The sequence below is a fragment of the Amblyraja radiata genome, chromosome 21, assembly GCF_010909765.2.
Source record: "Amblyraja radiata isolate CabotCenter1 chromosome 21, sAmbRad1.1.pri, whole genome shotgun sequence".
Taxonomy (NCBI): Eukaryota; Metazoa; Chordata; class Chondrichthyes; order Rajiformes; family Rajidae; genus Amblyraja; species Amblyraja radiata.
The window spans coordinates 39568589-39582630 of record NC_045976.1 but is presented as its reverse complement, the minus strand read 5'-3'; the positions used below and the strand labels follow the sequence as shown (position 1 = coordinate 39582630).

The window sequence follows — 14042 nt, the reverse complement described above, 5'->3', positions numbered from 1 at the left end:
TGTTACAAAATTTTGAGATTTTAAAAATCAAGTCTGCAATTTATTCCATCAGATAAAGCATAAAAAGAAGTTTAATTTGACACCCAATTCACTTTCATATCTCAAGTATTTAAAAAGTTATGGCCATTTTCATACGCGGAAATTAGCATCTTGTTCCCTATTGATTTTCTGTGGACATAACAAAAAAGCTGTGATCGTGGACAGTCAAAAGCCCATAACTTTCTTAAAAATTAAGAGAACTGAATGAAATTTTCAGTTATCATAGATTGAAGCATTTTGAAACAAATATAAAATAATTTTACTTGGATGACCTGAAATTAAAGCATATAATTAGTTAGTTACCCAATTATAGCTAATTTCAAACTTCAATTACTAGATCTAAACATCTATCTATTTCTTAATAAATGATTAACATATTTAAATAGCCTAAGTGTCCAAATAATATTCACAAATAATTCACAATAAAACATGATTTTTAAATCTCATTTACATTAATTTATAGGCCAAATGGAAGGAATTTAGTGTTCAATTGCTGTAAATTAAAGTCCATTTAAATCAGCTTTCTAGTGGGATCCTGTGAACGCGCTGGTTTAGAACGTTCACATTGCGGTAGATTTGTGCCCTCAAATGCCCAGAAAAATACTGCGGGATATAATGGGGCCAAAATTAGCTACTCGCAACATTAAACTTTGTATAAAGGGATCTTAAGAAGCCCTTTTTAATGTAAAAATAAACAGCTTACCTTCTATTGTCCCCTGTATGAGATCCGGCCGGGTGCCGGCGGTCGCGGGTTTAGAGGTTAATTTTTAAACTGCTATAACCATTAGATAAAGCCCTTAAAAGTAATAATAGCTAAAGCGACGGAATCTTCCAGCGATTTTTCGTTAATAATTAACTAGGCTGAACATCCTCGATTTGAACAGCCTAGGGAAAATCGCGTTTTAAACCCGCCCCCCTCTAAATGGCGCCAAAATCGCGCACACGGGCTGGGACAGATTTTCAGCGACGCTTCAGATACGCTTTGCAACATACCTACTATTGGTAATCCAATAGTAATCTAATGCAGTCAATCTTCCAAGACAAATATTAATCTATTTAAATTAAATTGGATGGTTCTTTGGGTGAAAGCGGTGTAGGCAAGCGTGTGATGAGGAACTCAACAGCACAAGGAATTATATTTTCCGGGGGGTGATGTTTCTGACCTGTTTATTCCACAACTCGAGGATGTTGCCTGGACTCAAGGCTCTGAGCTACAGGGAGAGGTTGAGCAGGCTGGGACTCTATTCCTTGGAGCGCAGGTAGATGAGGGGTGATCTTACAGAGGTGTATAAAATCATGAGAGGAATAGATCGGGTGGAGTCTCTTGCCCAGAGTAGGGGAATCGAAGACCAGAGGACATAGGATTATGTTGAAGGGGAAAAGATTTAATAGGTACCTGAAGGGTAATGTTTTTCACACTCGGACTGATTGAAGAAGTGTCCCGGCCTGTCCAAGCTCTCCGGAGATGCTGCCTGACCTGCTGAGTTACTCCGGCACTCTGAGCCTTCTTTTTATTAACTAAAACTCAACGTTGGGTTGACACAGGTAAAATGCAAACGCTTCAGCTTTGGTGGCTTCGCCCTTATCACCTTCTCGCCACGGGGTCACGGTTTAAGGATAAGGGGTCGGCCATTTAGGACCGAGATGAGGAAACACTTTTTCACCCAATGAGTTGTGAATCTGTGGACTTCTCTGCCACAAAAGGCAGTGGAGGCCAATTCACTGGATGGTTTCAAGAGAGAGTTATGCCCCTGTCCCACTTAGGAAACCTGAACGGAAACCTCTGGAGACTTTGCGACCCCACCCAAGGTTTCCGTGCGATACCCGGAGGTTTTTGTCAGTCTCCCTACCTGCTTCCACTACCTGCAACCTCCGGCAACCACCTGCAACCTCCGAGAACCGCACGGAAACCTTGGGTGGGGCGCAAATTCTCCAGAGGTTTCCGTTCAGGTTTCCTAAGTGGGACAGGGGCATTAGATTTAGCTCTTAGGGCTAAAGGAATCAAAGGATATGGGGAGAAGGCAGGAACGGGGGGAACTGTTTCTGGATGATTGGCCATGGTCGCATTGAATGGCGGTGCTGGCTCGAAGGGCCAAATGGCCTACTCCTGCATCTATTGTCTATGTTTCTATGTTTCTAATTGTAAATTAGCCAATTTGTAAAGGGCAGGTTGGAGCCTTGTCCTGATGACAGAAGGGTTGTGTGTTGACATCACAATGGGCTTTGTTGTGAAGCCGGCTACCTCCTGGTCACCTGCAAGGACATTAAGGCGATTATAAAGAGTGGAGGAGGGAGACTGGACTATGATGGGGAATACTAGGGTGATTGCAGCCGGGATCTGTGGGGCTCTCTTTGTGGGCTACTGCATCTACTTTGACCGTAAGAGGCGTGGGGACCCTGAGTTCAAGAAGAGGCTTCAGCAGCGAAGGAGGCAGCAGAGGGCGGCGGCGGAAGGCAGCGTGCTCCCCGACTTCCCCAGCCAGAAGGACGCGGAGGCCATGCAGGCCTTCTTTCTGGAGGAGATCCAACGGGGGGAAGAGTCCCTGTCGCAGGGGGACTACGAGGTGGGCGTCTACCACCTGTCCAACGCCATTGCCATCTGCGGGCAACCGCAGCAACTGCTGCAGGTGCTGCAGCAGACCATCCCCCCGCATATATTCCGCATGCTCCTCACCAGACTCTCCACCCTCCGCTGATGACTAGCGACACAGCAGCAAGATGATAGTTGAGCGAGAACACTTGTACACACATCTCTTTATATTAACATAAAACGTCACCAAATGCACACTCTGGTTTAGTCGTTGGGTCCGATCCGTGTTTAGTTCAGTTCCATTCAGTTCATAGAAACATAGAAACATAGAAAATAGGTGCAGGAGTAGGCCATTCGGCCCTTCGAGCCTGCACCGCCATTCAATATGATCATGGCTGATCATCCAACTCAGTATCCTGTACCTGCCTTCTCTCCATACCCCCTGATCCCTTTAGCCACAAGGGCCACATCTAACTCCCTCTTAAATATAGCCAATGAACTGGCCTCAACTACCTTCTGTGGCAGAGAATTCCACAGATTCACCATTCTCTGTGTAAAACAAAAATGTCTCATCTCGGTCCTAAAAGACTTCCCCCTTATCCTTAAACTGTGACCCCTTGTTCTGGACTTCCCCAACATCGGGAACAATCTTCCTGCATCTAGCCTGTCCAACCCCTTAAGAATTTTGTAAGTTTCTATAAGATCCCCCCTCAATCTTCTAAATTCTAGCGAGTACAAGCCGAGTCTATCCAGTCTTTCTTCATATGAAAGTCCTGATATCCCATGAATCAGTCTGGTGAACCTTCTCTGTACTCCCTCTATGGCAAGAATGTCTTTCCTCAGATTAGGAGACCAAAACTGTACGCAATACTCCAGGTGTGGTCTCACCAAGACCCTGTACAACTGCAGTAGAACCTCCCTGCTCCTATACTCAAATCCTTTTGTTTAGTTTAGTTTAGTTTAGTTTAGTTTAGTTTAGTTTAGAGATACAGGTACATGGATAGGACAGGTTGAGATGGATATGGCCAAACACAGGCAGGTGGAGGTAGTTGGGCCGAAGGGTCTGTTTCCATACTGTGTGACTATGACTCCAAAGGTGTGTGTTGGTCCATGTCACCGGGAGGGAGGTCCTTTGTGTCCAGGGTGGATACAAGTGAACTGGGGACACTGATGGAGGAAGATCAGTTACGTATCTCCTCCATGTGTGAGGCCCGACTCAGTCCGGCAATACAACTGTCTCACATGTTAAACAGTGTAACAGCGTGACTTCTGGAGCATTGAATAGAGTCTAGTGTAAGAGAAACAGCGCGGAAACAAGTCACGTTAAGAGTGTGTTATTGTCATATGTCCCAGGGGGCGCCGTCCTGTATGGTATGGCAGCCCAGCCTGCAGCTGTCTGTTTTTCATCTTTTTTCTTATTTTTAGTTAGTTGAGTGTTTTGTTTTTAGGAGTCCTAGCCTTTTTTATGTGGGGGGTGGGTGTGGGGGGGGGAAACTGATTTCTAGGGTCCCTACCTGGTCGGAGAGGCAGCTTTTCTCCGGGCTGCACCGTCGACCCGTCCTCGCGGCCTATCAGCGGGCCTGGAGCGGCGTTTCCTGAGAGTACCGCCCAGAACCTCGGCTTCGGCGGCGGCACAGTGCTGGAGCGCTATCGCGGAGTGGAGCGGGCGATGCCTTGCCCGGGTCAACGCGCTGGAGCTGAAGAACGCCGAGTAAAACATCGCGGAGCTGCGGGTCTGTGGAGCGGCCAGCCGCGGGGCGGCGGCGCTGAACTTTTCACCGGGAGTCTGGGATCTCGCGACGAGATCGCCAGTATTGGAGCTCCATCCGGCGCGGCCTTGTTGGCTTCGGAAGCCGCGGTCTCGAGTAAGGAGGCAGCCGTTCCAGGTGTCCCAAGCCGCTGAGAGGATTCTCCCGATGCCAGAGCACCATCACCCGGCGAGAACGGCCTGGAACATCGAGCCTCCGTAGCGGCGACTGCGGAGGCCTCAATAGGCCTGACTATGGGACTTAGTGCCTTCCCTCATAGAACACAAGCCCACGTCAACCAGCGATCACCCCGTACACTACCACTGCCCTACGCACTAGGAACAATTTACAGAAGCCAATCAACCTCGAAATCTGCTAATCGGCCCACTGGTTCCGCGCGCTGACCAGCGATCACCCCGTACACTAGCACTACCCTACACACACAATTTACAATTTTACCAAAGCCAATTAACCCACAAAACTGTACGTCTTTGGAGTGTGGGAGGAAACCGGAGCACCCGGAGAAAACCCACGCGGTCACAGTGAGAGTGCGCAGACTCCACACAGACAGTACCTGCAGTCAGGATTGAACCCGGGTCTCCGGCGCTGTAAGGCAGCAACTCTACCGCTGCGCCACCGTGCCGCCCTCTTTACATCTTACATGTTGATGTCTTAACTCAGGCCATGTGACCCGGATCTCAACTACTCTCCAGGTGACAGCTTCCCACCTCAGCCCCAATTTAAAACTCTTACCCCTTCTGCTAACCCATCCCCGGCTCGTTGGGCTGAAGGGTCTGTTTCCATGCTATATCTCCAAACGAACTAAAAACTGAAGGTAGAAACAAGGAACTGCAGGTGCTGGATTACAAAGAAAGACACAAAGTGCTGGAGTAACTCAGCGTGCCAGGCAGCACCTCTGGCAGAAAGGAGAACTGCAGGTGCCAGTTTACAACAAAAAAAAAGACAGGAAGTGCTGGAGTAACTTAGCAGCTCAGGCAGCATCTCTGGAGGAACAGGGAACTGCAGATGCCAGATTACAGAAGAAAAAAGACACAAAGTGCTGGAGTAACTCAGCAGCTCAGGCAGCATCTCTGGAGGAACAGGGAACTACAGATGCCAGATTACAGAAGAAAAAAGACACAAAGTGCTGGAGTAACTCAGCAGCTCAGGCAGCATCTCTGGAGGAACAGGGAACTGCAGGTGCCAGATTACAGAAGAAAAAAGACACAAAGTGCTGGAGGAACTCAGCGGGTCGGGCAGCATCTCTGGAGGAACAGGGAACTGCAGATGCCAGATTACAGAAGAAAAAAGACACAAAGTGCTGGAGTAACTCAGCGGGTCGGTCAGCATCTCTGGAGGAACAAGGAACTGCAGATGCCAGTTTACAAAGAGAAAAGACACAAAGTGCCAGAGTAACTCGACAGGTCAGGCAACCTCCTGAAAAACATGGAAAGGTGACCTTTCAGGTCGGGATTCCCCCTTGGAATTGATTGAAGAAGGGTCCCGGCCCAAACGTTTCCTATCCATCTTCTCCAGAGATGCTGCCTGACCTGCTGAGTTGCTCCAGCACTTTGTGTCTCTTTTATATCAATTAAATTGAGTTGTGCTGAGACATTTAAATTGCACGAGCTTCTACCTTGAGATTTAGTAGCTGCGTCCTTATCACCTTCTTTAAGTGCAGTTGTTTTTCTTACACCCAGGGTTCCCGTTTTCCTGACGGATTTCGGCTTCATCATTCACAGCCAGCTACGCACCTGACTGACTATATCACCCTAACTCAGCAACGCACGACCAACCATGTTACACACAGCTAAATTACAGTGCAGTCACTCTCTGCCAGTTCCCGAAAATAAAATTGGCATTTCTATCGCACTTATCTCAACTTCAGGAGATCTCAAAGGAGATCGCAGTCGGTGAAGTTCTACTGAAGTGCAATTAATCACAGTTTGGTAAAATGGCAACCTATATGTGCAGGCGAAATGACAGGCGGTTAATAAACCACTTCAAGTCGTGGGAGAGTCTAGGACCAGAGGGCACAGCCTCAGGATAGTTCCGTTTAGTTTAGTTTAGTTTATTGTCACGTGTACCTCGGTACAGTGAAAAGCTTTTGTTGCGTGCTAACCAGTCAGCGGAAAGACAACACATGATTACAATCGAGCCATTTACAGTGTGTAGATACATGATAAGGGAATAACGTTTAGTGCAAAATAAAGCCAGCAAAGACCGATCAAGGATAGTCCGAAGGTCACCAATGAGGTAGATAGTAGTTCAGGACCACTCTCTGGTGGTGGTAGGATGATTCAGTTGTCTGATAACTGCTGGGAAGAAGCTGTCCCTGAATCTGGAGGTGTGCGTTTTCACACTTCTGTACCATTTGCCCAATGGCAAAGAGGAGAGAAGAGGGAGTGGCTGGGGTGCGACTTGTCCTTGATTAATAAAAGGACATACCTGCACGGACGTTCGGCACGGACTAGAAGGGTCGAGATGGCCTGTTTCCATGCTGTAATTGTTATATGGTTATATGGTTATACCTATAGAAAGGAGATGGGGAGGAATTTCTTTAGCCAGAGGGTGGCGAATCTGTGGAATTCATTGCCACAGACGGCTGTGGAGGCCAAGTCATTGGGTATTTTTAAGGTGCAGATTGACAGATTCTTGATTAGTCAGGTCGGGTGTCAGGGGTTATGGAGAGGCAGGAGAATGGAACTGAGGGGGAAAGATTGATCAGCCATGATTGAATGGTGTAGTAGATTCGATGGGCCGAACGGCCTAATTCTGTTCCTACACGACATAGCTAATTTTGGTGTCAGCGGCGCAGCGTTAGAGTTGCTGCCTTACAGCGCCAGACATCCGGGTTGGATCCTGACTACGGGTGCATGTCTGTATGGAGTTTGTACGTTCTCTCTGTGACTGCATGGGTTTTCTTTGGCTGCTAAGGGTTTCCTCCCACCCTCTAAAGACGTCAGTTGATCAGTTTCTGAAAATTTGTAAATGAGACAATAGACAATAGGTGCAGGAGTAGGCCATTCGGCCCTTCGTGCCAGCACTGCCATTCAATGTGATCATGGCTAATCATCCCCAATCAGTACCCCGTTCCTGCCTTCTCCCCATGTCCCCTGACTCTGCTATTTTTAAGAGCTGTTGTGGTGAGCAGCCAGGTGCAGCATTTGTTGTTTATCATCTAATCTTCAAAACCAGTCAAACCATCAAGAGAGAGTCAAGGGCATGTCCCACTTGGGCAACCTAATCCGCGAGTTCTGGTGAGTTTGCCCTCGACTCATACTCGCAGCATGGTCGACACAAGGTCGTAGGAGGTCTTCGTAACTCTCCTTCATGCTCGAGTGTGGTCCCCGCGTACTCGAGGCCTCAGCTAGGTCACGGCGGTTTTTTCAATATGTTAAAAAATGCCCGCGAGTAAAAAAAGGTCGTCATGGAAAAAATCGATACTTTTTTTACTCGTAGGTTTAGTCGTAGTAGGTCGGCATGTTAGTCGTAGGTAATCGAGGGTAGTCGAAGGTAGTCGTAGATAGTCTTCATCATAGTCGAAGGAGATCGACGGAGGTCGTCTTCACTCTCCACTATTCGGTGTCCAATTTTCCCAAAGTTAGTCGTAGCTAGTTGAAGCTGGTCTTCTACATAGTCGAAGGAGGTTGAAGGAGGTCTTCAACATGTCATTTTTTTCAAACTCTTCTAAACTCGGCAATTAATAATAATAATAATAAATTTTATTTAATGGGCGCCTTTCAGACATCTCAAGGACACCTTACATAGTAATCGGAATAAAAACATATAATCGGAATAGAACAGGTAAAAAAGACATCACAGAGACACGAATTAAAAACAGAATTCAATACAAAAACAGAAAATCAAAAACACAGTGTGAAGAGAGAGCAGCGGCAGCCAAAGCGCGCCAGCGTCCACTCCCTCTTCACGGCAGCCATCTTGGACACCCAATTAGGTCGCCCAAGTGGGACAGCCCCTTGAGATATATGTGTAGCTAGACACAAAATGCTGGAGTCACTCAGCGTGACAGGCAGCATCTCTGGAGAGAAGGAATGGGTGACGTCTCGGGTCGAGACCCTTCTTCAGACCCTTATGTATAGATATCTCTTAGATATAGCTCTTCGGCTCTTAGATATAGCTCAGGGCTAACGGAATCAAGGGATCTGGGGAGAAAGAAGGAACGGGGTACTGATTTTGGATGATCAGCCATGATCATATCGAATGGCGGTGCTGGATTGAAGTGCCAAATGGCCTACTCCTGCGCCTATTTTCTATGTTTCTATGTTTACTGCGGTACTGCACGTAACTAGGCAGCCTAAGTACAGCCTGACAAGAGGTATAATTTAACACCTTGCAAAGAGATTTTAGCAGCAGCTTCAAATGCTTGAAGCATTATTCTCTGGAGACTTTGCAAGTTGGAATACGAAGTTTTCCCCCGTCACTCACTGTTTGTGCTTTGTTCCCCAAAGCTCCAGATTGAAGGAACATTTTTTTTAACCCTTCTGCCGTCCATTTTTACCTTGGGTTTAATTTACAGCCCATCTGTGGTCCCGAACCCCAACCCTAACCGGGGGTCACCCGCAGGACAGCAGCGTGGGACGGGGCGCATGGCATGATAAGACACCGCATGATAGACATGTGGAATTGTGAATCATTCAGAGCTAAAGGGGCTGTCCAACTTGGGCGACCTAATTGGCGAGTTTAGAACAGTTTAGGAGAGTTTGAAAAGATGTCATGTTGAAGACCTCTTTCGACTATGATGAAGACTAGCTACAACTAGCTACAACTAACTTCGATCCCTTCGATCTCCTTCGACCTCCCTTCGCCTATGATGAAGACTATCTACGACTACCTTAGACTACCTTCGATTACCTACGACTAACATGCCGACCTACTACGACGAAACCTACGAGTAAAAAAAGTATCGATTTTTTCCATGGCGACCCTTTTTTACTCGCGGGCATTTTTCAACGTGTTGAAAAATAGGCCGCGACCTAGCTGAGGCCTCGAGTACGCGGGGCTTACTCTCGAGCATGAAGGAGAGTTACAAAGACCTCCCACGACCTCGTGTCGACCATGCTGCGAGTATGAGTCGAGGGCAAATTCGCCAGAACTTGCAGATTAGGTCGCCCAAGTGGAACAGCCCCTTTAGAAAAGTACAGCACAGGGTGGTGAATCTGTGGAATTCATTGCCACAGACGGCTGTGGAGACCAAGTCAATGGATAATTTTAAGGCAGAGATAGATAGATTCTTGAATAGTACAGGTGTCAAGGGTTATGGGGAGAAGGCAGGAGAATGGGGTTAGGAGGGAGAGATAGACCAGCCACGTGGAGTAGACTTGATGGACCAAATGGCCTAATTCTGCTCATATCACATATTAACTTATTAACTTATGAAGATTCAAGGCCAGAGTGTTTCACTGCATAGGTTTCATAGAACATGGAACAGTACAGTACAAGAAGAGGCCCTTCGGCCCACAATGTCTTTACTGTACCTGATGCCAAGACCATCACTTATCAACATAACAGGTCATAACTTGTAACAGTTTCTTGTCAGAACAGCCACCAATTGGTTGCGTTGTTTGATGTATCTGTCGTTTAATTTAGTTACACCGCGGAAACAGGCCCACCAATCAGTGACCCCATCCATTAGCACTGCCCTACACACACACAATTTACAAAGGTTCTGGGGAGAGGGCAGGAGAATGGGATTGAGAGGGAAAGATAGATCAGCTATGATTAAATGGCAGAGTGGACTCGATGGGCTGAATGACCCGATTCTGCTCCAATGATTTTCTGTGTGGAATAATTAGGCTTTAGACCTAAGAGATGGAGGGTGGAAAGAGGCCCTTCGGCCCACCGCGTCCCTGCTGACCAGAGATCACACGGTACACAAACACTATCCTACACACCTGGGACAATTTACAATTTTTACAGAAGCTGACTAACCTACAAACCTGCACGTCCTTGGAGTGTGGGAGGAAACCGGAGCACCTGGAGAAAACCCACATGGTCACAGGGAGAACGTGCAAACTCCGTACAGACAGCACCCGTAGTCAGGATCGAACCGGGGTCTCTGGCGCTGTTAGGCAGCGACTCTACCATTACGCCACCATTGTGGACCATTGTGTCAATTCGGTTGAGTTAACATCTCAACCAAAGGATAGTTGCTCCAACAGAGCAGTACTCTCTTTGTGCTGTAGGAGGCGCATCAGCCTGGATTTCGGACGTCCTAGCCAAGGAAAGCAGTTTAGATTAGAGATAGAGCTAGGAAACAGGCCCTTCAGCCCATCGAGTCCGTGATGACCAGCGGCCACTACATACTTACATGACAATTTACACACACGCACTAGCGACAATTTACAATTTACAGAAACCAATCGACCTACAAACCTGCACGTCTTTGGAGTGTGGGAGGAAACCGAAGATAGAAACATAGACATTAGGTGCAGGAGAAGGCCATTCGGCCCTTCGAGCCTGCACCGCCATTCAACATGATCATGGCTGAAGATCTCGGAGAAAACCCACACGGGTCACGGGGAGATCGTGCAAACTCCGCACAGACAGCACCCGCAGTCGGGATCGAACCCGGGTCTCTGGCGCTGTGAGGCAGCAACTCTACCGCTGCGCCACCGTGCCGCCCCAGTAGTTTAGTCTCATGCTTCATGAGTCTCACTGTTCATCATGGTCAAGGATGATTTTCCGGACTTTGAATCCGTGTTATTCCTATATGGACACTGGAAAAACATTCAGGAAACCCAGCCGCAGGAAATGCTGAGGAACTAAGATCTGGGCACACTGCCATGCGTGTTAGTGTTTCCCCTGGCAACGTTGAACTCCTCAACGCTATTATCCCTGGAGCGGCTAAAGTTCTGTCAGAAGTTTGATCCTCCCAGAGATGACTCAAGAAGAGCAACAATATTTCCGGTTTGGTTTCGAAATACAGCGCGGAAACAGGCCCTTCGGCCCACCGAGCCCGCGCCGACCAGCGATCACCCCGCACACTAGCACTGTCCTACACACACAATAGGGACAGTTTACAATCTTTACCGAAGCCAATTACCCTACAAACCCGCAAGTCTTTGGAGTGTGGGAGGAAACCAGAGCACCCGGAGAAAACCCACGCGGGTCACGGGGGCGAACGTACGAACTGGCACGGAGAATTAAGCACTGACAGCACTTGGCGGTGAAAATACTTTTTCAGTAGTTTGGTTACTTGAGGTAGCATTTCAGGATCACTCAGTCAAAAGTGTTTAATTCTCACAAGCAGCTGGAAGGAAACAAAGGCATTCTAACTTTCTGCAGCTGCTCAGGCACATTAACACAATGTAGGTCAGGTTGTTGGTGGGATGGTTCAGTTGCCTGATAACAGCTGGGAAAGAAACTGTCCCTGAATCTGGAGGTGTGCGTTTTCACACTTCTGTAGCTCGTGCCCGACGGGAGAGGGGAGAAGAGGGAGTGGCCGGTGGGTGAGACTGGTCCTTGATGATGCTGCTGGCCTGTGTCGATGCTATGCCCTGCATCCAGTATCCTATGTCCACTTGCTGATTTTTTGACGACTGCCGGCGTCATATCAGTGTCGCCAAAAGATTTTGAACATTTCAAAATCCAGTGGCGACAAAAAAAATCTCGCGACACTTGAAAAAGCACCGCACGTCAACACGTGGTCACGCCGCGTCACGCTGCGACTTTTTCGGTGACCTGACACATCAGTCAATTATGCCGGCAGTCGCCGAAAAAATAGCCAAGTGGGACAAGCCCTTAACCACCAACTTTGTGCAGGAGAAACATTGATGTGTTGTGACTGAGAGACTGCTTGCCCTACTCTCTCTCCCCTCATTATCAGCCGGCTAAGTCCCAGCGATAGATAGGGTTGCCAACTGTCCCGTATTAGCCGGGACATCCCGTATATTGGGCTAAATTGGTTGGCCCCATACGGAACCGCCCTTGTCACGCATTCGACCGCTACTACTCGGGTCGAGGGGACTGTCGGGACGGAGCGCTGAACCCGCGTCAGAGATTGGTTTATCTTGGCATTATGTTTGGCACGAACATTGTGGGCCGAAGGGCTGTGCTGTTCTGTGTTCTACGTCAACTTGGAAAGATTTGGGCCTGGCCTGGCCAAGTGGTACCAGTTCGGTTCGAGGGATGAGAGAGATACCAGGGCACAATTTTGAATGAGAATCGGAAGATTATACACAAAATCACCCCTCCCCCATCAGGCAAACGGTACAGGAGTGTGAAAACTGTTTTGGTAGAATGATGGAGGCCATTTGGTCAGCATGGACGAGTTGGGCCGAATGGCCTGTTTCCCTGCTCTGTGAATCTATAACTACACGGTTTGACTTTGAGTTGGAATGCAATCTGTCTCTTGTCTAATGCATTAACGCCACCCTTGCCTGATACCCTTGTCAGGAGCTGATATACCTCTTACATTATAAATAACTGTAAAATGTACCAAAGGCAAAAGGACAATAGAGTGTTCGTGTAACTGTGACAAGGTGGTGCATCAGTTGTTACAATTTCCTCACAAAGAACCAGATAGGCGACTTTTCCGGTTGGGACCCTGTACAGTCTGATAAAGGGTCTTGACCCGAAATGTCAATAGACAATAGACAATAGGTGCAGGAGTAGGCCATTCGGCCCTTTGAGTCAGCACCGCCATTCATTGTGATCATGGCTGATCATCCACAATCAGTACCCCATTCCTGCCTTCTCCCCATATCCCCTGACTCTGCTATCTTTAAGAGCCCTATCAAGCTCTCCCATCCAGATAACCTGCCTCCACCGCCCTCTGAGGCAGAGAATTCCACACTCACAACTCTCTGTGTGAAAAAGTGTTACCTCATCTCCGTTCTAAATGCCTTACCCCTGTGGCCCCTGGTTCTGGACTCCCCCAACATCGGGAACATGTTTCCTGCCCCTTAAGGTTAGGAGGGAGAGATAGATCAGCCATGATTGAATGGCGGAGTAGACTTGATGGGCCGAATGGCCTAATTCTACTCCTATCACATGATCTTATGATCTTATGTTTACATTAGCCAATATCCGCTAATTGGAAGCTAGTCCCAGGTGTTTGTCTTGTGGCTTAGAGATGGGTGGGGAAAGGCATGATGTGGCTTTGATTCCAACTGATTGTGGTTTGGAGAGAATTTGTTTCTGGAGAATAAAGAAATCCCCACTTGATCACAGAGGATTTACATTTGAAAGAGTCAATTTAGAAGCACTCCATACAGAAAGCACTAACGTAGTGCGGCTATTATACAGACTAATTTAGAAGGTGGGACAAGATAATACATTCAATTGAAAAGGAGACTTTACAGACTAAATGTTGAAGAACCATGTTCCTAATTTCCAGGGAAAAGGTGTAGGTGAGAGATTCGAAGCACAAAATCAAGACCCAGAGACAGAGGTTTAAGGTGAGAGGAGAAAGATTTAATAGTTTAGTTTAGTTTATTTTCACGTGAACCGAGGCACAGTGGTTTAGTTTGGATTAGTTTAACTTAGTTTTAGTTTTGTTTGGTTTAGTTAGTTTTAATTTTGTTTGGTTTAGTTTAGATTAATAGTTTTATTTAGTTTTCATTGACGCAGAGACAACAACCTGGCCTGGCTGCTCAACACCCGGCTTGGGATCTAACTATTCCTTCGGTTTATGTTTCATTCGCAAGAAGAAGAAGATTTAGGAATCGTTTTGGAATCGTTTACTTCAGTTTGGTTTAGTA

At 47.4% G+C, this 14042-nt stretch overlaps 2 protein-coding genes across 2 annotated transcripts in view; both read left to right on the top strand.

The window, feature by feature from the left end:
* The window catches only part of celf2 (CUGBP Elav-like family member 2), a 579470-nt gene that overhangs the window by 82278 nt on the left and 483150 nt on the right, over positions 1–14042 (top strand). The gene's annotated exons all lie outside the window — the stretch shown is intronic.
* LOC116984898 (mitochondrial import receptor subunit TOM20 homolog) lies at positions 2343–2735 on the top strand. The gene has a single exon (XM_033039286.1). The coding sequence runs from the start codon at positions 2343–2345 to the stop codon at positions 2733–2735; it is 393 nt and encodes a 130-aa protein (XP_032895177.1).

What these genes read in the sequence shown, in the direction of transcription:
- LOC116984898 (XM_033039286.1), top strand. Translation starts at nt 2,343, where the DNA reads ATGATGGGGAATACTAGGGTGATTGCAGCCGGGATCTGTGGGGCTCTC.